This window comes from Cricetulus griseus, chromosome 3, assembly GCF_003668045.3.
Source record: "Cricetulus griseus strain 17A/GY chromosome 3, alternate assembly CriGri-PICRH-1.0, whole genome shotgun sequence".
In the NCBI taxonomy this organism is placed as follows: domain Eukaryota; kingdom Metazoa; phylum Chordata; class Mammalia; order Rodentia; family Cricetidae; genus Cricetulus; species Cricetulus griseus.
Genome location: NC_048596.1, coordinates 189,016,526 through 189,039,559, shown reverse-complemented (window position 1 = coordinate 189,039,559; position 23,034 = coordinate 189,016,526). Strand labels below are relative to the sequence as shown.

General features: G+C 40.9%; 1 protein-coding gene across 6 annotated transcripts in view; it reads right to left on the bottom strand.

The window, feature by feature from the left end:
* The window catches only part of Cntnap4 (contactin associated protein family member 4), a 280,275-nt gene extending 257,921 nt beyond the window's left edge, over window positions 1-22,354 (bottom strand). For 5 of the 6 annotated variants that reach the window (XM_035441454.1, XM_035441457.1, XM_035441456.1 and 2 more), the window contains exon 1: window positions 22,264-22,348. In XM_035441454.1, the coding sequence (XP_035297345.1) occupies window positions 22,264-22,348 (85 nt within the window). Of the gene's footprint in view, window positions 1-22,263 lie in introns of all 6 variants that reach the window. The other variant, XM_027406068.2, reaches the window with a different exon arrangement.
* Window positions 22,355-23,034: the final 680 nt, after the last annotated feature.

Sequence of the window (23,034 nt, the reverse complement as noted above, 5' to 3'; positions counted from 1 at the left end):
TTCTACAAAATTCAAATGTGATGTTACACCCTGGAGTATGTATAACACTTACCGTGGTAAAAAGATCATTTGACATTCTGAGTAAAATGTTGTGGGTATGTGCTGGCAAGCAGTTGAACTCTCACATGTGCATGCACACACACACACACACACACACACACACACACACACACACACACACACCAGTCCACATCACGTAAATATAATTCTTTTAAAAATATTGACCTTGGCTTTTTACATGCAGGAGTCTTTAATACTCAGACCACTGATGGTAGTTTTTTATTTGTCTGTAACTATGCCATTCCTACAGCCTGTCCTTCAGAACCATTTGAGGTGCAAGCAAATGCCCCATGTTTTTATGGCTCCTAACATGATAGATAGTCACTTGCTCTCTGATCCCTTCCAGCTTGTTTTATTCATCCTTCAAGAAAGGGCTAGCTGTGCCCCACACCACCTGCACCTGATGCCCTGTCCATGACTACCCGAAAGGCTTTGTATTTCTCGCTCTCTTTCCTCTCTCTGATCACACTGTGCTGTGCTTTTTCTACAGACCCAGGAAATTAAAAAGCTGAACATAGAGCCCAGGATGAGCTGGTTAAGATTCAGCCAAACAACCAACCAAGCGTACTGTCTGCAATCACAATGGTACCCTGGAAGCACCCCAAACAATGCTCTGCATTTTGTTTTAAAGGAAAACAAATTCTTAGGTGTAAAATATGATCCCAAAAGCACCATGTACTTGAGAGTCAAAATTCTACATTGGATTGTGATCAACTTACCCACACTGAAGACATATGTAATAATGGACACCACACTGTGGATCCTTACTAAGTACTTGTTGAATGAGTAAATGAATAGCATAAGCAGAATAAGATGAAACCCCAAGGAGTCTCAGAAATGACAAGAAGGAAGAACACTTTAATAAGCTGAGTGAACAATAGCCCAACCCTGGGAAGAGTGAATTGTATGAAACCAAACATATCTAGGGGATGCAAAAAAAAAAAATTCACTAAGCATTGGTATACCATAGTTACTATTTCTTTCAATCTTAGCAATAATTCTCTGAATCCTCAGTGCCCACTGAAAAAAAAATAACCAGCGTTCCAAAGTGTGCAATTACAGGGTTCATTTAACATGGAACATATTCAATGGGAGTAATTCCTAAGGATAATTTTCACTCCATCCAGAGTCAGGTGAAAAATATAAAAACTTCACCTAAATCAAAAAATATAAAAACATCACCTAGTGATGTTACAAGTTAGATTCTAATTTTTAAAAGGATTAGAAGGAATGTACAGGTCACCCATGAAATGTGAATGCCATTCAAAACATGCATGTTGCATTGCAGTAGGTACCAATGTCTGTATATTATCATAGTTGCCTTAAGATGATTTATGTCTTCTCCTTTTTTTGAGTTCCTGAATATCAGAGATTGGGACAGGTTTCTGATTTTAAACTATTACCTTGAACAGAACAACAAAATCATATGAAGTTATTTTAGAGGTTGAATGGATGGATGGACAGACGGACAGACAGATGGACAGACAGATGGACATAGGGTCCCCTTATCTATCCCAGAGCTCCTCTCCAAAACCTCTCAAACAGCACTTGTTTCTGTATATCACAACACAAACTCACTGAAAAAAATAAGAATAGACCCAAAGTTGCAAACAGATAGAGAAGAACCTACTGTCTTTGGCTCCTTCTTTTAGAAGGATGGATTGTTTTGGAAATAACTATAGGATGCAAAGCAAAAAGCTAAACCCAACTTTCAGTGTAAATCACTCCACTAAAAATGCTACACTTGGTTCTGGCCATCAGAGGTTTCCTTTAATGAAAGGAGAAAGGAAGGAAGAAAGGAGGGAAGGAGGAAGGGAGGAAAGGAGGGAAGGAGGGAGGAAAGGAGGGAGGGAGGGAGGGAGGAGGAGGGAGGGAGGGAGGGGGAGGGAGGGAGGGAGGGAGAATCCTGCCTATAAATACATAACCCTCAGAAGACTGGGGCTGTGGGCCTGGAAGACAACTTAAGCACTGAAACTTAAATCAACCTGGGTGACAGAATATGAAACCTCATTTCCAAAAGTATCTACCACTGTAGAATTAGTCATTTGCCAAAATACCTCACCTGGTATTTGACCTAGCATAAGAAGTGCATGATTAAATACATTTACTTTTCAACACATTAGCTACAAACAAATAGCTGTAAAACTATCAAAGAATGCTTCACATAGAAATGCCTTCACTACAGGGTTGTCAGTGTCCACCTAAAATTTTTATTTGAAGTTTTTAAGAAATTAATTTTACAATGAACCGATTCATCCCCTGTAGAATCACTTCTCCTTATTTTTTTTTTTGCAAATGCCATGGTACATATGTGAAAACTATAAAAAAGCAAGCTAGAAATCATATCAAAGGAATATTAGAGGGATAATCTCATTGTTCCATCTGATAAAGCACATATTTTAAGCTGTAATGTATTGCTGGTGTAGTAAGAAAGAAATATTCACTGCCTGAGGCATAACTATACAGAGAGACAGGCTAGATGCACAGAGGTCAACGATCAAAGAAAATGTGAGACACAGAATGCCTAGGAAATCTGTATTCTTTTTCTTTGCTAAAAAAAAAAAAGGTGGCTCAGAATTAATAAACACCAGCCAAAAGCCTTATTAGATGTTACACAAATAGACCTGATTTCCAGGATCCCATCTTAAATGGTATCCTCTCAAAACCATAGAAGTGAAGTACTTCCTTCTTCATGCTGTTGTACATTAAATGTGCCCAGACTTCCCTAACTAATAGGGAAGGAGAAAGCATTGATCATCATTCCCTTGAAACACTGAACCTTTTTCTCTAAAAGATGAAAAGAAATACATGTTTTTCCTGAAGAGAGAAAGCTGGGTGGTGGTAGCACACACCTTTAATCTCAGCACTCAGGAGGCAGAGGTAGGTGGATCTTTGTGAGTTTGAAGCCAGCCTGGTCTACAGAGTTCTGGGATAGACAGGGCTTCACTCAGAAACCCTGTCTCGAAAGAAAAAAATAAAGGGATTGAGGGAGGGAGGGACGGACGGAGGGACGGAGGGAGGGAGGGAGGAGGGGAGGGAGGAAGGGAGGGAGGAAGGGAGGGAGGGAGGAAGGGAGGGAGGGAAAAGAAGGGAGGAAAAGAAAGAAAGGAAGGAAGGAAGGAAGGAAGGAAGGAAGGAAGGAAGGAAGGAAGGAAGGAAGGACTCTAAACTGCCAGAAGAACTCAACAACAGTACCCAGGAAGAGCAATGCTGCCATTAAGAGATTCTTCACCAGAACATGATTCATGCCACCTGAAGAAGACACTCCACAGAGAGTGACAGCAGGGAACCTGCATCTGGAGCAGCCCACCCGAGGCCACAGGCAGGAATTCTGAGGAGGACACATGTAGGGAAGATTGGTGACACTGCTCAGGGCTAGGGAGATGACTGTACATGACAAGACCAATTGATGAGTGAGGGAGTTTCCTGAAGAGTGACAGATGTGCTTCTGAGATATGTCAAATGTGACAATCTCGCCCCACCACCACTGATTCATGCTGGAACAGACCATCCTAGAGAAGACACACACAAAAAAACACATCTCTACAGGTTATAAATTCCTGAGCAGAGATGGGAAGGGTGGGAGGAATTATCTGTGGCTTTAAATTTCTTCTTCCAAGGGTGGAGGAAGCCCTGATTTTTGCCAGACAAAGTGAGAGGATGACATTGAACAACAGTTCATGACATTGAGATTTGTAAATGGCTTAAGATACTGTGATTTTAGAGAATTTACTGGACTCCTAAGGGAGCTGTGAACTACTAGAAGATAACACTGGTAGACCGATAACATTCAAAAATCAATCAATGAACTACCATTCAAAAATCAATCAATGAACAACCAACTGGCTCAAAATAGAGAAATGCTTGAGGACGTGCATATGCAACTAATGAGTTACTATGAACTCCCCTTATTTAGCCATAAGGGAAATTCACAGGAGAGGAGGGAAACACACAGAGGAAGAGATACTGGGCAGGAACAGATGCTGTGTTTACATGGAGTGAAATAATATATGGTGAACAGCTGTGTTGGCTCCCACCACTCAGAAGACATTAGACAAATTTAAACCTAGACAAGTTTTAAATTGATTTAAAAAATTACAAAGGCCCATAACTGGTCAAGATGCAGAAAATAGGAGACTTCAAACAGCCCTAAATGAAACATCTATATCATACCTCCTCTTCCTCAAGGATCATTTCAGATGGGACAGAAAGATTTTAAGAGCCAGATGTGGTCAATGTTTTCCTGACATAGCAGGGAACTTGTACATATGAACTCACAGATACTGTGATAGCCTGCACAAGACATGTGCAGGCTCAAGCCAGACAAAACCCCAGCAAGGCAGGGGGTGGTACAAAGGCCCACCTCTAGATGAGGAGCTATTAGCAATTGATAGTTGCTCGGAAAGGCATAGTCTTTTTTCTTTAAGGGTGGAATCTCAAGTAGGTCTGCCACGCTCCAGCTGATGGTCAAACAACCAAGAGTATATGGGAAGCACAAATTGGACCTTATGAGTTTAAGAAAAGAAAAGGACTCAAAGTTGGATTATTAGGAAAGGGGTGGTAGATCTGGGAGGAATTGGGAGAGGAAATGAATATTATCAAAGTACAGTCTTCAAAAATATAAATGAAAACTGAAAGTTACTAGGATGGTGGTTTTATTTTTCTATGGATAGATATGAAGAGATCATACGGAGAAGGGGAGAAAGTTGTACTGTGTGGTTCGGGGAACAGGACCTAAGAAAACAAATTGTGCAATTCACTTAGGTGATGGTGGTGGGGTGCTATACACAAAACACTTGGAGCAAATCACACCAGCACTGGAGCTTAGGAGCATAAAGAGGAATGAAACTGAAAGGGGATAAAAATAATACTTGAGGTAACAGCTAAGGGAATAATGGTGGTAAATACAGAGGTGATTTTAACAAAGGGCAATAAATTACCATCCTCTGAATATTCGAGACTGTTGGAAGGAAGGTTAGAAATACAATAATGTGCTCAAGGGAAATTACTTTCTCCAAAGATATGGAACTCTTGTGAATTTATGGAAAGGCATTTTTTGTATCACTAACATACACACTTCTTATGGGTGTTGGAAGCTCCTGGGTAGAGGCAGCTAGGGAGTACAGGGTGCTGATAAAAAGAGACAGAGCAGTAGTGAACCTATAACAATTGGTCAGTAGATGGGCACACTAGTAGTGATTTCTGCAATGCCACTCAAGAGGGATCCACCCAAATGGAGGTGACTTTGTTCATTTTTCAGTGTGCCCAAGATGCCTCAATGTGTAAAAGAAATATATGCTGTTGAGCTTGAGAAATCTCTCTTCAAATCAAGGGAACAGTCACTTTAGGTAGGCAGTTGCAAGATTCAAAACACTGCCATGGACTGAAAAATATACCCCCAAAATTTGTATGTGGAACCATAATTGCCAATGTGCCAGTATTTAGAGATGGGGAACTGGAGGGGTAATTATAGTTAAATGATGTCCTAGGGCGGGACCCTAATCCAAAAGGACTACTGTCCAGATAAGGATAGGAAAAGACAAAGTGTCTCTGTCTCTGTCTGTCTGTCTGTCTGTCTGTCTGTCTCTCTCTCTCTCTCTCTCTCTCTCTCTCTCTCTCTCTCTCTCTCTCTCTCTCTCTTTCATGAACACACACACACACACACACACCACATTCATATATGTATGCTCACACTCACATAAAAATTCATGCACACTACCATGTTCCTGAGTAGACAGGGAGAAAGCAGTCATCATAATACAGAAAGAAAAGATTCACGATAAACCAACCCTGACCCCTGCCCTTGATGCTGGACTTCAGGTGTGTGGAAAACATGAATTCCTATTACTTTAGGCATTCAAGCTGTTATATTTTGTCATGGCAGCATTAGAAGAGGCACAATGCAGCCATACAGAGTGTGCCTATGCACAATGCAGCCATAAGGAGTGTGCTTCTGCCCAGCGGGGAGGAGAGATGCTTTGATGGAAGAAAGAAATGAAGCCAGCAGAGCACTCAGCCAGGCACTGCACAACTGCTGAAGGAGCTGGCTTTGCTTTGTGACTGGGACAGTTTTAACATTGTATATTCTGTTCTTGGAGGTGTTGAGAAATATAGAGGGAATGTATGGATCTTGAGTAACAGGAAGCAACACGGTGTAGAGAAATTTTTTTGAAAAGGATAAATTTTTATTATTGCCTACCTGTAGCATACTGGTTCTCTCTAACCAGTAAGAAAGTTTACTGTCAAAATATAAGTGGTAGGATGTTTGAAAAGAAACAGGAGGATCATCTTAGAACTTATCACACTACAGAAAGGACAAATACCATGTTCTCACTCCATGTGCAAACTAAAATGTTGATCTTACTAAAATAGAGACTATACTAGTGGTTACCAGAGCCTGGGAGGACAGAGGACAGGGGGACTGTGATGAATGGATGTACCTAACAGAGTAATCATTTTGTTCAACAGGACATGCTAAGGCTTGAATGTGACATGCCCTCCACCCTCACCTCCAGCTCATGTATCTGGATGTTTGGTCCCCACTGTAATACTGTTTTGGGGAGGCTGTGGAAACATTAGGACTGAGGGCTAGCCAGCAGAAGTAGGTCACCTTTAAAGGGATAGCCCACTTCCAGTTCAAGTCTAGCTCTGTGCTTTCTGTCCACAAAGATATGAGAGGCTCTATTAATGGCTCCTGTTGCCATAAACCCTGCTATGCTGTCCCTGCTCTGAGACCATGAGCCAGAATAAATCATCCCCACCCCAAAGTTGCTTTTGTCATAAATTTTGTTAAATGAGTGAGAAAATAACTAACATTCCTCAAAATACAATTATAATTGATATCACCTAATTGGCTATTTCAAAATAGCTAGTAGGGAAGATTCTGTAACGTTGTATTACAAAATGGTACGTATTTCAGATGATTTCATCATATGCACTGTATATGTGCATCGAATGTCATGCTGCAACTCCAGAAACACATTAGATATTATGCATCAATTTAAAATCAAAATACATATTTTAAGATTTATTTTGTTTATGTGTATGTATGTGTGTCTTTATGTTTGTATGTGTGTGCATGTGTGCCTGTGCCTGCACGTTTGTGTGTGTACATCTATGCTGTGTGTGTGCCTGTGCCTGTATGTTTGTGTGTGTGTGTGTGTGTGTGTGTATGAGCGCGCACGCGCGCCTGTAGGTGTGTGTGTGCCTGTATGCTTGAGAGTATGTATGTGCACTTTAGTGTGGGTGCCTTAGGAGACCAGTAGAAGGCATCAGTTTGTCTGGAGTTACAGGTAGTTGCAATCCACCCAACATGCATGCTGAGAACCAAACTCCGAAGAGTAACAGATGCTCATCACTGCTGAGTCATCTCTGCAGCCCCTAAATACATATCCAAAACAGGATCAATGTGCCATGCCTAAAAGGACACCCCAAAAAAGGGCACAGGTGTGCTGTAACACTCAGAAGAGGGGATTTGCAAGGCTCATGGGTAAATGATGTACTTATTCCCCAGGGGATGGGGGTGAAGTCAGCGGATTTGTAGCCATGTGTCAGCTCTGTAACCTTCCAGGTCTCAGTTTTCTAGTTTGTAAAGGGGTCATCACCTGTCTCACAGGCCTGTGTGAGAAGGAAAGGAAAAGAAGAGTCCATACTCCACTACTTTAGAGTCCACAGAGCCTAACACAAAAGGAATATCTGTCATTGTTAATGATAGCATATGTCAACACTCGTGGTTAGCTGTGAACTATACAATTCCGACAATAAAACTCACAAATGTGTACCATGAAAAGGAAGAAATGTGAAAGGAATTTGAAATGATGTGGTTTTATAAGAAAATCGTTATTTTAAAAAAGAGCATGCATGCAATTAAGAGAGGAAATTAAAAGTTAAGAACCCATCAATGCTGGCAAAACCTGCTCCGGGCAACAAGAGACATGTGTACATTTATGCAAAATAAGGTCAGGGAAGCTGTTAGTTCATTCTGGAGGAAGTCAGTGAGGAAAGGGAAAAGGGGCAAAAACCTATGGTTTTGGAGTTGTTGATGTTGTTTGGTTTTCCCCCTACTCTGTGTATAGGAGGAAATTTTATGAATCAGAAAACACAAAATAGGACGGGAGATGTTGTCTTGTGACTATATCCTTAGTACTCAGGAGAAGGTGACACAAAAGGACTGCCGTAAATTGTAGGCCACCTTGGGCTACATAGTAAGTACCAGGCCAGTCAGGGTTATACTGAGAGACCCTGTTTCTAAATAAATAAATAAATAAATAAATAAATAAATAAATAAATAAATAGAAGAAATACAAAAATAATTGAAAGAAAAGGGAAAGTATATTTCCATTAAAAGGAATTGAAATTCTAAAGTAGATAAAGGCATAGTGACATATCCACCGAGCCAAACTTGTAGAACTGACCACGCCCAGATAATGCCAGTGTGACCATGTGGGTTTAGTCTGGGGGCAGGACAGGTGGCTGGCTCTCTCTTGCTTCCAGTGGGTTTACGGAGGGAGCCTGGGTGAATCCTTGGAGCTGGAACTTGCGGCAGTCAGCCTCTTTCTTGGGTAAATGCATTCTCCCCGAATAGACTTCACTTAACCTGTCCTGAGTCTACTGAATCTTGATTCCCACTTAATATAAAGGTGATGAAAATGTCTCCATGGAAAGCAGGTCCCTTGTGTAGAATTTCCAACTTACAGACTGTCTCCAGGGGTTGTTGCCAAGGTGGACAGACCCAGGGTGGCCCCAAAGGAGGCAGTAGTTATTCAGCAGTCAGTTTATACTCAGAGAGAGAGAGAGAGAGAGAGAGAGAGAGAGAGAGAGAGAGAGAGTTGACCTGTCCTCTGAGGCTCTTAATCAAAATTATTTGAGCCAGTAATCTATCAAACTACAGTTGCTTTGCTTTTTAGAAAAAGATAAAGAAGGAAGAGAGAGAGAAAACAATAGGCCAGCCAGGGGGATATACCTAATATTACTGACAGCAAGAAATGTACTCAATCTACCCAAATGAAATATAATAGAGAAAATAAAATGGCAAAAATTTAAAGGGTTATCTAAAAGGGAGGGGGAGGCCACCATATATAAATGGATTTCTTAATCATTTAAATAACAGATGTCCTTCTGATTGATCTATGACACTGATATTTCAACTAGAAAATAAAATACAAGCAGTGCATGGACTTTCTCCCACATTTCCTAAGAACCCTCTCCAGTACAGGCACTATACTAGAAGGTGTCTTTACAAACATTACCAAAGTAATGCCTTCACTTTTCAGAGTTTACAGTTTTGTAAATGAGCCTCTCTTCAATACCAGCTTTCCTGTTCCTACCAGGCAAGCACTCAAGTTCGAGGGACATTTTCTGCCAGGGATTGATGACGGTTGAGGCAGTTTGCTCAGGTAAGACCCCACAGAGGAAAAGAGTGAAAAGATTTCCAGGGCTAAGGAGATTGCTCAGTGGTTAAGTCTTGGCACATAAGGCTAGGACCGAAGTTCATATAGCCAGAAACCCACATAAATGCCAGATAGGCATAGCAACCCACCTCTAATTCCAGCCTCAGAAAGTAAAGACAGGGATCTGCAGGTTGCCCTGACTATGGAGACCAGCCATAACAAAGATCTCTGATGATTTAGAGACCCTGTCTCAATGAATGTGGCAGAAGAGCAATGGAGGATGAGTTTCAAAATCAGCCTCCACAGGCAAACATCAACAGTACAACCACACACATGCAAAGTATGCAACTACACACACACACACACACACACACACACACACACACACACACACACCTGTAAGTACAGGAAAATAAGTTTTCCAGAGTCCAGTAAGATGGCTCAGCTGGTAAAGGCACTTCCTATTCAAGCCTGCCTACCTGAGATAATATCCCCAGAACTCATTTACAATTAGGAGGAGAGAACCAACCTCACAAAATTGTCCACTGACCTCCAAACTCATGCTGCGGCTTGTGTATCCCTTCCCCAATAATAAGAACTCAAATAACATTTAAGAAAATTTCCAGAAGCATTTGAGGGGAGCTTGGGGGAATTACCAAAGTACACACAACAACAGAGGTGAGAACTAAAAGAGGGAGGTAGAGGACACATACTAACAGCAGGATTTTCAGGAAGAAAGAACAGTAAACCCAGGCAAAAGCAGGAAAACGGGAGACTCCTGTGCAGTACACAGGCTGCTGTTATGGTGAGTCTAGTCTAAACATTGAAACATTTCACCTTGCTGTGGTGAAAGATGACATAAAGCAAGACTTGTTCCTCTCCCAAACCGAACGCTTTAACGTTGATTAACTGTGGGGACATAGTTTGTACTGCTTATCTAAAAAGACAGTAATGTGTAATATTTCCAAATATTGCCGAATAAGGGATGGATGAAATGGGGATCCTGGAGGTGGGGTTGAGGAAAAGAGGGGACAGCTGCCACACTAGCCAGATCAGCCAAGTCAGTCCTGGCAATCGCTGAACATGACAGATGTCACAGCCAGACCGCCCTTATATCCAGGAAAATGGAAGGGGAACATGATCACAGGAGGCTCGATTTTGCTAACTCAGAGGAACAGAGGACTTCCTGGCATCATCTCTGGAGAATGTTCTGGTGATTAATGACACTACACACATTGTCTTCTCAATAATCTGGTTTATGTTACAATTATACACATCTATCTAGGAAAAAGCTATTCCACCTACAAGCACATAACAAGGCCTTCTCCCCAAAATGAATATGGTCATTTCACAAGGAGGACCAGTTAAAAAAAAAAAAAAAACGAATTTAATCTGAGTTTTACATGTTAAGCAGAACAAATTATTATGGATATAATTTTACTTTTAGTACCTTAATGCCCTACACCCCATTTTTATGAGCTCACTTCTTTCTCCTTTCTTTAATTGATGCTGTATTTGATTAGGAAATAATTTATGCTTTTTTGTTCCATTTTGTAATAAAGGATGCCAAGAGTTTAGAAAACTAAGTATTATCTTCAGTGTTTTTCTTAGCTTTCCTTAAACTCTTTTTCTGAATTATCTGGGTTTTGAGGTTGTTGATGTTGGTTTTGTCTGGCTGTTTGTTTGTTTGTTTGTGTGGTAGCAGTTTAAGGAAAGATTATGCATCTCATGATACTCAAGACATAGCAATCATGGCAAGCATTTTAGACGTGTATCGAGTTTTCTTAACAGGGTGATAAGATAGTTTACACACCAAAGCACAGCAGTTCAGACAAGCCTGGAACCATACACGCTGTGCCACAAAGGCACCTAATTGAGCAGCTTTATAACCTCGCACAGAATTCCCTCGACACCAATTTAGACAGAATTGCTTTTATTTTAGCAATGTTCTTTTAATTAAGTCCTAAACATCTAAAACATGGCAAATGTAAATATGTATTATAAATCCTTAACTATGAGGATCAGTGAGCATCCATGCAGCTTTCTGCCTTTGGAGATAGACTCTTTTTGTTTAAAATCAGCCCAAATTGAGAGATAAAACTGAATGATGTGACAAATGCTAAACTTTGTTTGTAATGCCCTGCTCTGGGTACCAGCATCCCTCCATTGCACTGTCTTTGAGAGCTAAATTATGCTTCAATTTGCCCAGTGGCTGTGAAGCCAGAACCTTCCCTGCCATTTTTTTCACCCTATATGTCGTGTTGACAAAACCTAGAATTTAGGGGCCAGTAGAAAGTTGAGTCAAAAAGGATAGTCATACCACATCCTACAAACAATGAAGTTTGAAGTTATAAAAGACAAATAGAGTTGTCTATGTTCAGAGTAAATTTAAACAGGATCTCCAAAGACATTTTGTGAATGTTTTATTATGATTTATTGTCTTTTGGCTTTTTACTATAATATATTTATTTCTTCTCCAAGAATTTCATACAAGTATACAAAGTGCTACTCCAACTGCCCACTTCCAACTCATTCCAGACTCCCACCGCCACCCATCCCGACTTTATGTTCTCTCTCCCTTTTTTTTCCTTTGAACTAGAGATCAACCATTACAAGCTGACCTTGAACTTTGAATTCACTATAGCCAAGGCTGATCTCAAACTTACAATCCTCCTGCCTCAGCCCCCAAGGGCACTGCCATAGCGAGTTTATTATGTTAAATTTTAATCCTACATTCTGTTTCTCGTTTGGTTGTTGGGGTTGCTCTGGTTTACTTTCTGTGGCTGTGATAAAACACTCTGACCAAAAACAACCTCGGGGGGAGGGTTCATTTGGCTTACACCTCCAGATCAAAGTCCATCACCTAGGGGAGTCAGGGCAGGAACTCAGACAAGAACTGGCAGGCAGTAACCATGGAGGAGCATTGTTCGATGCTTACTCAGGCCCATATTTTCTTAATCATCCCATGACCACCTACCTATAGAAGGGGGCCCTTCGTAGTGGACTGGGCTCTCCTATGCCAATCAATAATCATGGCAATCCCTCTAAGAAATGTCCACAGGACAGCCTGACAGTGACAATTACTCTTGAAAACTCTTCCCAGGAGATTCTAGGCTGAGTAAAGTCGATACTAAGGCTAACCAGGACAGTGGTGATGGGTTTCTTTTCATTACAATAAGGAAGTTGTACATGTTCATGTGGTAGCAGATGATATTTTAACACATACACATGGTGGACAGTGTTCACATCAGGGTAAAATATCTAAATCCACACACACTTTTACAACCATAGTAGAGGTGACAGTGGAAGGGACAGCAAGTGAAACACACTTGTGTTTTAACACAACTTAATTCAAAATGTACCCCTACGGTAATGTCCCTGATCTTTAATCCCTTCTTAAATACATGCGTGCACATGCATGCATGCACACGCATGTGCACGAGCACACACACACACACACACACACACACACACACACACACACACACACACACACGATAATTTTAACTCAGCAACTCAAGTCCCTCAACGACATTCAAATTAATGTCTTTCTTTTTTCCCTTGTCTCCTGATGAGCAACAGATTTTAAATTACAATTCTTTTGTTCGTTTGTTCTTGTTTTGTTTTTCAAGACAGGGTTTATCTGTTGCTTTGGAACCTGTCCTGGAATTCACTCTGTAGACCTTGCTGGCCTTGAACTCACAGAGATCTGCCTGCCTCTGCCTCTGCCTCCGAGTGCTGGGGTTAAAGGTGTGCACCACTACTGCCAGGCTTAAATCACAAGACTTAAGGACCATATGCATATGTCTGTATTTATACACATGTCTATATACATATATGTGTGTGTGTGTGTGCTGATAAATATGTGAATTTTTAAAATTTTTTTATTTTTTGTTTAAATAACATTTCTTTCATTTATTTTACATACCAAGCAGTTTCCCTTCCCTCCTCTCCTCCCGTCCTCCCCCACTTTCCTAACTACTTCCCTCCCCATGCACCCTTCTTCCATCTCCATTCAGAAAGGGACAGGCCTCCCATGGGATTGCACAAAGCTTGGCACATCAAATTGAGGCAGGACCAAGCTCCTCTCTTTACTTTGAGGTGGGCCAGGTAATACAGCATGGGGAACAGGATACCAAAATCCAGCTAAGTGCCAGGAAGAGGTCCAGCTCTCACTATTAAAAGCCTTACTAAGAGACCAAACTACATGATTGTCATGCAGAAGGCCTAGGTCAGTCCCTAACTATTGGTTCAGCATCCAGGGGCTCCCATGAGCTCAGGTCAGATGATTCTGTGGGCTCCTCCATCATGACCCCCCTGGCTGGTACAATCCCTCCTTTCTTTCTTCCACAAGAGTCTTGGAGCTCAGGGCAGTGCTTGTCTCTGCTCCCATCAGTTACGGGATACAGTATCTCTGATGGCAACTAGGGAGGTAACCAATCTGCTTACAGTAGATGGCCAGTTCAGGCATCTTCTCCATCATTGCTAGGGGTCTTAATAGGGGTTATCCTTGTGGGTTCCTGGGGATTTCCTTGGCACAAGGCTTTTCCCTAACCCCAAAAGGGTACCCCCTATCAAGATACCTCTTTTGTTATTCTCCCCCTCCATCCTGCCTCCAACCCACTCCCTCTAGTTCCCATCCCTCCATTGCCCAACCCCTACGCCAGTTTCCTCGGGAGATCTTGGCTACTTCCCCTTCCCAGGGAAATCCATGCATCCTCTTTGGCCCTCCTTGTTATCTAGCCTCCCTGGGGCTATGGATTGTAGGTTGGTTATCCTATATTTTCCTCCTATTCAATATTTTAAAGCAAGTCTATTAGCTTAAAAATTTAACTTTTCCAAATTATCCGAAACTCCCTCTTGTGGTCTGGTATGTGCTGGTTTAACTAACAGGAAGATGGGAAGACCTCTGTTATGAGACAAGAGACTTGAATGTCTGCTCATTGACCCAGGAACCTACCACCTCCTGGCTCAGGACCAGTTCTTAAAAAGTTCATCAGTATAGTTGTTATTCAGAAGACATTCAAAATCAGTCTCCATAGGTTGCAACTGCTAAGTCAAGAAATAAAACAATAGCTCACCCAGCAATTACACAACAAATGTACTTTAAGAAGACAAGTGAGTTTATATATTTACATTACTTCTAGACTAATATCAACCTATGATCCCATTTTTAAGCACCATAATTGCCAGTGGGGGGTGGTCATGGGAAAAATATGTGTTTTGTGATTTAGAAGCACATAATGTCTTATTCCAGACAACTGCTAATGAGAAGAACTTAATTTTTTAAGTAATTAGAGCTATAGATATGATACATATTATACCGTTTTTTTCTTTTGTGATTTAAAACCCTTCTAGATAAATCTCATCACTATTAAATAATTATGCATTAAAAAATTTTATAGTTACTAATTTTGAACTACTTAAAATGTCAAATGTTTGCAGGCTTCACTCACTTTTCCAATTATTACATTGGAATGACTCATTAACTGTAACATAAACAGGCTCATTTTTACATCCTGTTATGAGATTTCCCCAATTTTATTGTCAAAGTACTGCTTTTCCATGAACCATGACAAAAAATTCCATTGGAAAGGAGCAAAAAGCCCAACACATGCTCTCTTCCCAATCACTACATGAAGCTAGGAAGATGATGAGGGATGTACTTGACGTGCATGCATGCCATCATTTCTTGACCTGTAGTTATAGATGCCATGTATGTGAGAAAACCTTTGTAGAAGACATTTACAAATTCCACCTTTTGAAAGCTGAATGAGAGCCAAAAGCACCTTTCTCATATGGCAATAGCAGACTTGGGTCTTTGTCAACACTAGATCCTTGAGACAACTTGCTGGCATATTGGGGAACCCCAACAACAGATTAAAAACAAAAGGCCAGCCATGAAAGTCACAGAGTTATAAACACACACGTGAAAAGACAGAAACATTTAATTGAAATCCACACTCAAACTACAGCCTTGGAGCTCACTGAAGAAATTTGAATGCTGAAATTTGAGATCAAAGTTGCCTCCCACATTCCCAAAATGAATATAATCCAATGACACCCAGTCTAGCTGATGCCATTCTCATTTATAAATGCACTATAAGAACTGGAGAGGTGGCTCAGGGGTTAAGAGCTCTTGCTGCCCTTGCAGAGGGTATGGGTGGGTTCAGTTCTCAACACCCACATGGCAGCTCACAGTTGCCTCTAACTCCAGTTTCTGAGGATCTAGCATATTCTTCTAGTCTCTGAGGGCTCCTGCACACATGTGGTGCATGGAAACTCACACACACACACACACACACACACACACACACACACACACACACACTTTAAAATGTTTAGAAATTGCATCTATCATCTATCGCAACTTAGAATTACAAATAACCAATTACTTCTGAAAACATTTTAAACCACCTTTTAAGAGCCCAAAGGCATTGACTGGCCACATTAATTTCAAGAGTAACTCATTAGTGAGTGCATTTTCTTTAAAGAAAGACTTCAGGTGATCACAACAGGCTGCCCCAAAGCTTTTTTCATCATTATGTAGTTAGTGTAAGGCATTTATTTTCTTCCCTTCTTATACTTCTGTGGTGGGTGTGGGAAGTGGAACCCTAGGGTCAGGAGCAAGCTAGTCAAGTGTTTTACCACTAAAATGCATCACCAGCCCTTGGATTTTATCAAACGGGATTTCACTATGGAATTGAGTCTGTTTTGGCACTCAGGATCCTCCTACCTCATCATCCTATGTGCTGGGACTACAGATGTGCCATCCCATCCCATTGAGATTTTTTTCTTCTTCTTTAAGATGAGCAGAATCCAACCAACTGCAGCATCTGATGCTCCAATTCAAGGTGTGTTTTGGAGCTCTGCTTGTTAAAGAGTATTTCTAAAGGTTTCTACCCTGAAGAGCCACTAACACAATCATCTATGTAGTCAGGGTTCACTCTACCAACAACAGCAGCAAAACACCTTCTACTTCAAGAATGTGGGGAATTCACAAAGCACCTCTTATCTGAAACACATATTCTGTGGGGATTAATCTTTCTTCATCATTCTAATTCACAAGAAAACAACAAGAATTCCAGATACATATCAAAGAAGTCAATGATGTCAAAATGTTTGAATCAATAAAATAGAAAATAATAAGCTACAAGCATTGGGAAAAATCAAATCAAAGTATGCAAGCCTTTATTATTTCACCAAAAGTAATAAGCTACCAATATGAATATTGGGAATTGTGTGGCAGTCAGTGTTGTCTTTTCTACCTAGTGTTTTGATTCTACAAACTTTCAGTCAGTACAGAAGAGAAAAAAAAAATGTTTTTTTAAAGGACGATGATTAAGGGCCTGGTGGTTCATCTCTGTAATCTTAGCTCCTAGAGGCAGGAGGATCTAGAGTTCAAAGTCAGCACGGGTTACCTGAGTCCCCCTCTCAAACAAACAACAACATGAAGAGTGAAGGATTTCTTGGCTAATCTGGGGCTAACTGGCAATTTAAAGGTCAAATGATTCATTAGTTGACAACATTAAAGGTTCAGTATTGATTGATCTGAGATAAAAGAGATTTTCATTCTAAGCAGAAAAATGGGCATTTGTGAGGCTAGACTGATGTTTTAATGAAAAACCATATTCAACAATTTAGACTGCCAAGGTCACTATCCCTAAGCATCTATGTCCAATAGACAATCATGAGTCAGTTGCCTCACTTCTTACTAAGCCCCATCCTAGATCACATCTTAAGACTTTCTTGGGTTTAAAAAAAAGACCCTATGATGAGAAGAAGGAATCTTCGTTTAAAACTGGATTGCTAAAACACTATTAGGAGCCAGGTATGATGGCTTACAACTGTAATCTAGCACTCAGAGGCAGGTGGATCGCTGTGAGTTCTAGGCCACCCTGATGTACACAGTGAGTTCTAGGCCATCCAGGTCTATATAGTGACTCCCTGTCTCAAAAATACAAACAAACAAAACAAAACAAAAACATTGGGCCAGGCTTAGTGACTCATGCCTGTAATCTCAGAATTTAGGAGCAGAATCTGCAGAGTCAGGAGTTGAAGGTCAGACCTAGCAAGGTCAAAAGGAAATCTGGACTACATGAGACCCTTCCTCAAAAGAAAAGAATGAATATATTATTTAAAAAATGAACTTTAGCACATAGCCATTTTTAAATTACAATAAAAGTATTTTAACAGTATAACCTATTACATTTTAACTTGCTCTTTAAAATGCTATAAATAGTGTAATATAAATAAAATTAACCTAATGATCAGTTTCTGGAAATCAAAAGTAAATACAATTCCAAATGGACAAGATATTTACATACAAATTAATTACTCGGGCATGAGTAGGTGGAAAGCACTTGCTTAATTATTATGAATTCTCAGTGGGTTGTACTTAAATGAAAATCTATTTTTCAATTTGTTCTAGAAAGTTTGCCAATTTGAGCATTTTGGGGAAGCTGCTGAGTTACTTCCAAAGCAAGAACACTCTTCAAACAAGACTGTTTCCCTCACATAATCAATTTGATTCCAAATCTTTTCTGAATCATATAGAGTAGAATATTTCATGCTCATGAAAATGTGGAGTAACAACAGAATTTTTATCCTAAATCTGAGGGGAAATTGCTCACATACTCTATCAAGCACTGCATAGTAATGCAATTAGTTGAGATTAAAAATGCCCCCTTAGAAGCCAAAAGTGCTGTGAAACTTTCCTAACAAATGCAAGTATTGCATAGTCATGGAAATGAGATTTCTCAACAATAGTCGTTTAGGAGAAACAAATAGAGAAAATATGAAAGTGAAGGATTCTCCTGTTAAATTGCCAGGAGTGGGAGTAGCTCCTTCATTATTTGCATGATTAGTGATGTAAGACCATTTTTATCCATCAATATTAATATAAACTCATTTCACACACTGTCATTTTGTTTCTTATTGTCTCCTTTGTTTTCAGGTAAAGATGCAAACCTCACTGCTAGTTCATAGGCCATACAAAGACAGGCATGAGACCAGATTTGACTCAAAAGCCATACCCTGCCAACCCCTGAGATAAACATTACAGCCCTCTTTCCAACGACCTTTCACAATTCCATTGATCTATTTTCAATGAAAAAAAAATAGTCAATTGACATACAGATTGACTCTAATTGTTTGTATGTGATACGAATTCCAAAACTAATTCGTAAGACAATAACAACATTTACTACTTTAAGCACTAGGTGCCATATGGAAGTTATGTTTGGTCTCCACATTGGCTTATAAGCTATCCCTGGACAAAAGCATCAGAAATGGTCTGAGTTGATGCAATAAGTGGAGAGAAGGCAATAAATGGGAAAAAGTAAATGATCCTAGGATATCAAGTCAGAGAACCCACTGATCTTCACTTCCAAGGGCCAGCCATTAACACACTGCGTCATGGATCATATTCATCAGTACTTTGTTATTGCATTTAAATATTTCATTACTTTACTATAGAGCATATCTGGAAGAGGAGAGAGAATAAAAGGAAGCTTTTAGAAAGAACTACATAACTGAATTTTAGTAAGTTGAGGATCTGTCCAATTGTATCTGGGTTGTATCTGGTAAGAATGATCATCTGTCTACTCAAGCAGTTACCTTTCCATATATCCCTGATTTCAATTAAAGGAAAGAAAGAACATGGACAGAAGCTAACTTCTAATTAAGTCATTAGTGAACTATGTGGTGGGTGTTAATTATTCTCAGAGCAGGGCTCAGTGTGTCCTTCATCATGTGATCTGTCAGAATGAAAACAAAGCAAAGCCTGTCCCATACTTACTAGTTACATCCCATCCTTCTTATATGGCTATTAGCCCCCCAAAAAATAAACTAACTAGACCTTCAGAAATTGTGGGTTCTTAAGAACAAGTGTAAAATAAATAAATAACATCCCCGTTATAGTATCTTTCTTAGAAGGAAGTGAAGAAGTCAAGGAGACCCAGGAAGCATGCCCATGTGCAAGGACACCTGTCACTGTGTTTGCACGAAAAGGATGGCTCAGTGTAGTAGCAAACTTATCTTGACCTGGACAAAAAAGTAAAACTTGGGTGCTGGCTCACAGCTTGGAAATGTTGTATGGGACCCCAGAAGCAAAGAATGTGACCCACTCAATATATTTCTTCTTAAATTCACAGGTACTGACCAGAGTCACCAAGAATGCTCAGGGCACATGGGTTAGTAATCTGTACTTGCACATAGGGGTGTGTATGTGTATGTTTGCGTGTGTGTGTGTGTGTGTGTGTGTGTGTGTGTGTGTGTGTGTGTAAGCATGAGAGAGAGAGGGAGGAGAAGGTAGTTCTGTTTGCATGGAATCTTTCTAATGCAAATTTCCCAGTTGATTAATTAGATCAATTAATATTCAAATTAGAGTTCAGCTAATCCCAGGTTTACAGAGTCCCCTAGGCAAATGTTCTTATTGTTACCCAAAGGGTGACTCAGAGGATGACAGATTTTCTCCTTGTGAGTCAGTTGTAAATAAGGAGAAAGGTGTTTGCATTCACCCAAGAGACAGGCCTTTAATTTTCCTTTGCTTATGTTCAGTTCCCTCTGACTTTACTAGTGGGATTTAAGATTGATTCACTTCTTATTAATATACAATCTGGTTCAGAAGAGTTATTGGAGGCCTTATAAGGCTTTGAGATGCTTATGCTAGTTAGTTGCTGTCCTTTGGCCCACTTTCACCCTTGTTCATAAACACATAATACATACTTGGTCTTCCAAAAATGACCTTTCTATCCTAACCCAGCAACAAGTGGACCCTGATGCCTCCAAAATGTAAAAACTGAGGAATAATATTAAAATTAGAAAATGAAATCTTTTGTATCTACACTGTCAAAATACCAATAAGAAATTACTAAAAGTCACCTTAATTATCTGAAGCCACTGAATTATGAATTTTGACCCTTGAAGAAAAGCCAACTAACCAGGAATTCCAATTTTAATACTTAAAGTTTCCTGATCATTTAATTCTAGGCTCTCTGAGTTTAGCCAATGACTTCATAGAGATCTCCAACCCCAGCGGGTACAGATCCAACATTGAAACTGCACCAGCCAGAGCCAAGCAGACAAGAGCCCAAGCCTCTCCTCAAATCCCAGCTGCTCACTTTCCCTTGGCTAAGAAGAGGTACTGGGGGGGAAAAAGCCCTTTAATACAGATCTTCTGGTTATAGTTTGCATCAGACTTCAAGCAAGCAGACAAACATCAACAGCTCACAACCCAATTACTCATATTAATATACTGCAAACCACATGTGACGCATTGGAAAGGCAAACTGGGTTAGGCCAGGGTGAAGCTCTGCCCTTCTCAAGGGAAAGGAGCCTGTGATGTGCTTCACATCGCAACAGTGACCTCTAGTGCTCCCTCTTCACTGAATGCGTGCAGCTTCGGGATACCTTTGCCACAAAACTTCATTTACCTGAGTGGATGGGCTCTGGTCGCTTGTGGTCCTTGTTTGTTTGTTTATTTGCTACAATGTTTGTCGAAGTCTATCACCAAAGGACCCCCCAAGATTTTGACTGGGTGTAACCATGCACATTTTATTGACTTGTTTCCAGGCATCCAATTTAAAATTGGAAGGGAAACAGTGCAGCCCTTGAAAGAAGTTCTCTCCTTTGCAGAGTGGCAGATAAATTGTGACATTAAATGAAGTCCTGCAAATGGAAGCACAAATCACCATGGTCACGCAGCGTGAATGGACTTGGGCTTATGACCATGAGTTCTTCCCCCACTAGGACTCTTCAGTAAAGTCAAAGGAGGTTCTACAGGAAAGACAGCGACCAGTTTCTGTCTCCCAAACCTAACCCTGGCAATACAGCAGTGGAGTCCATTCCTGAACAGGCCTTGTAACACTTTCTTGTAATGTAAAGCAGATAAAGATGATCTTTAAAATCCAAGACAGAAAACAAAAGTTGTGTTTGCTGAGCTGTTTATCATGCATGATGGCAGATGGGAAAATACTTCCATTTAGAGAATTTAAGCCAAATATAAACTTTAGAAACTTTTCCTATCTCCAATTGCAAGCTGATGAAAGAGTTGGCCAATATATTTTGGGTGATATTTAAATGAAGCAGAGAGACTGTGACGAATGTTCCTTGAATCAATGAACTCAGTACCAAGACAATCAATTACAAACACATGAAGTTGAAAATTCAACCACAAGAGAACACTACTTAAGGTGGTGGCTGGGGTGGGAATCACCTTCATATTTCCCTTTAAGCCAGATGTAGGGCTGGGTGCCCATCCAGGAGTGCTCTTCCCAGGGAGGACAGGGCTCTTCAATGCTGAGCTGTGCTTCCTTCCACCAGTGCTGCCTGCCGGTGAAGTCTGCAGTATGTTTCAGTTATTAGTCTGCATCATTTTAGAGATGCAGCCAGCTACTGCTAAATCGCAAACTTCAGAAATCTTAGCTAATGCAGCAGAAAGAATATCAAGTCTGCGGGTTGTTTTCCTGCTAGCCAAATAATCCCAAGGAAATTCAATAACCTGAAGAGAGGTGCCTGGGCCGGTCTATGATTAAGATGCTAATGTAATGTTTTACTAGAAGTTGACTATTCTCAATGAATATTCAAGGAGAGTAAGATTCTGCTAGTAAAAAAAAAAAAAAATAGTCCAGATAACATTTTGCATATTCTGACAAGACCAGGAGGAACCCAGTCCTATTGCACAATTCTCCTGTGGTACTTCGCTTAGCCCCCCGCAGCAATTCCAGTTGAAAAGATTAATCATAATAACAACAGAATCAAAGTTTTGCGCGTAGCCCCCCTGCAAGTTTTAAATCATTTGCTGTGTACTTACACGAATTCCCGGCTTCCACTCTCTTCCAGGTGTGAGTAGACAACAGAAGTAACGTCTTGAGGACAGCACCAGTGACAGATCCCATATTCATAATTTTTTAGCTCCCCAAAAGATCTCAAGTGGCTCTCAGGGCGCGCTGGAGACAGGTTCTCCTCGGTCCTTCACCCAGCACTGAGTCTTCAGTATCTCTAGCTCTCTGGCTCTCTTTCCTCCCTCCCTCCTCTCACGCGCTACTGCTCTCTCCTCCTTTCCTCCTCCCTCCTCTGCTCTCTCTCTCTCTCTCTCTCTCTCTCTCTCTCTCTCTCTCTCTCTCTCTCTCTCTCTCTCTCTCTCTTTCTCTCTCTCTCCTCCCTCTCTCCCTCTCTCTCTCTCTCTCTCGCTCTCTCTCGCTCCTCCCCCCACCAAGCACTGGTTCCTCACTGAAAAGCAACCAGCATCTGTCCTAACAAGCTTACACACTACTGCCGCCGAGGCCACGCCCACTCCTCGCAGCGGTCCTAGAAATTGGCCTCAGCATCCTACCTCCTCTGAAAAGCACAGCACCAGCTAGCAGCTTTCTGAGCTCCGCAGCCGCTGCAGGTGATGGAAGCTGGACCTGGAGGCGCTGTCCGCTGCTCCCGGCCTCCTCGGGGCTTCCTCCCCTCCCCATATATTCTCAATAAGCCTTAACCCGTTTTGTGCCCTGCCAGCCTTATGGGGTGGGGGAAGTGGCCAGGCAGAGAAGCCTTCTGATTTTCCGCAGGTCGTGTATTTGGCAGTGCCAACCAACAT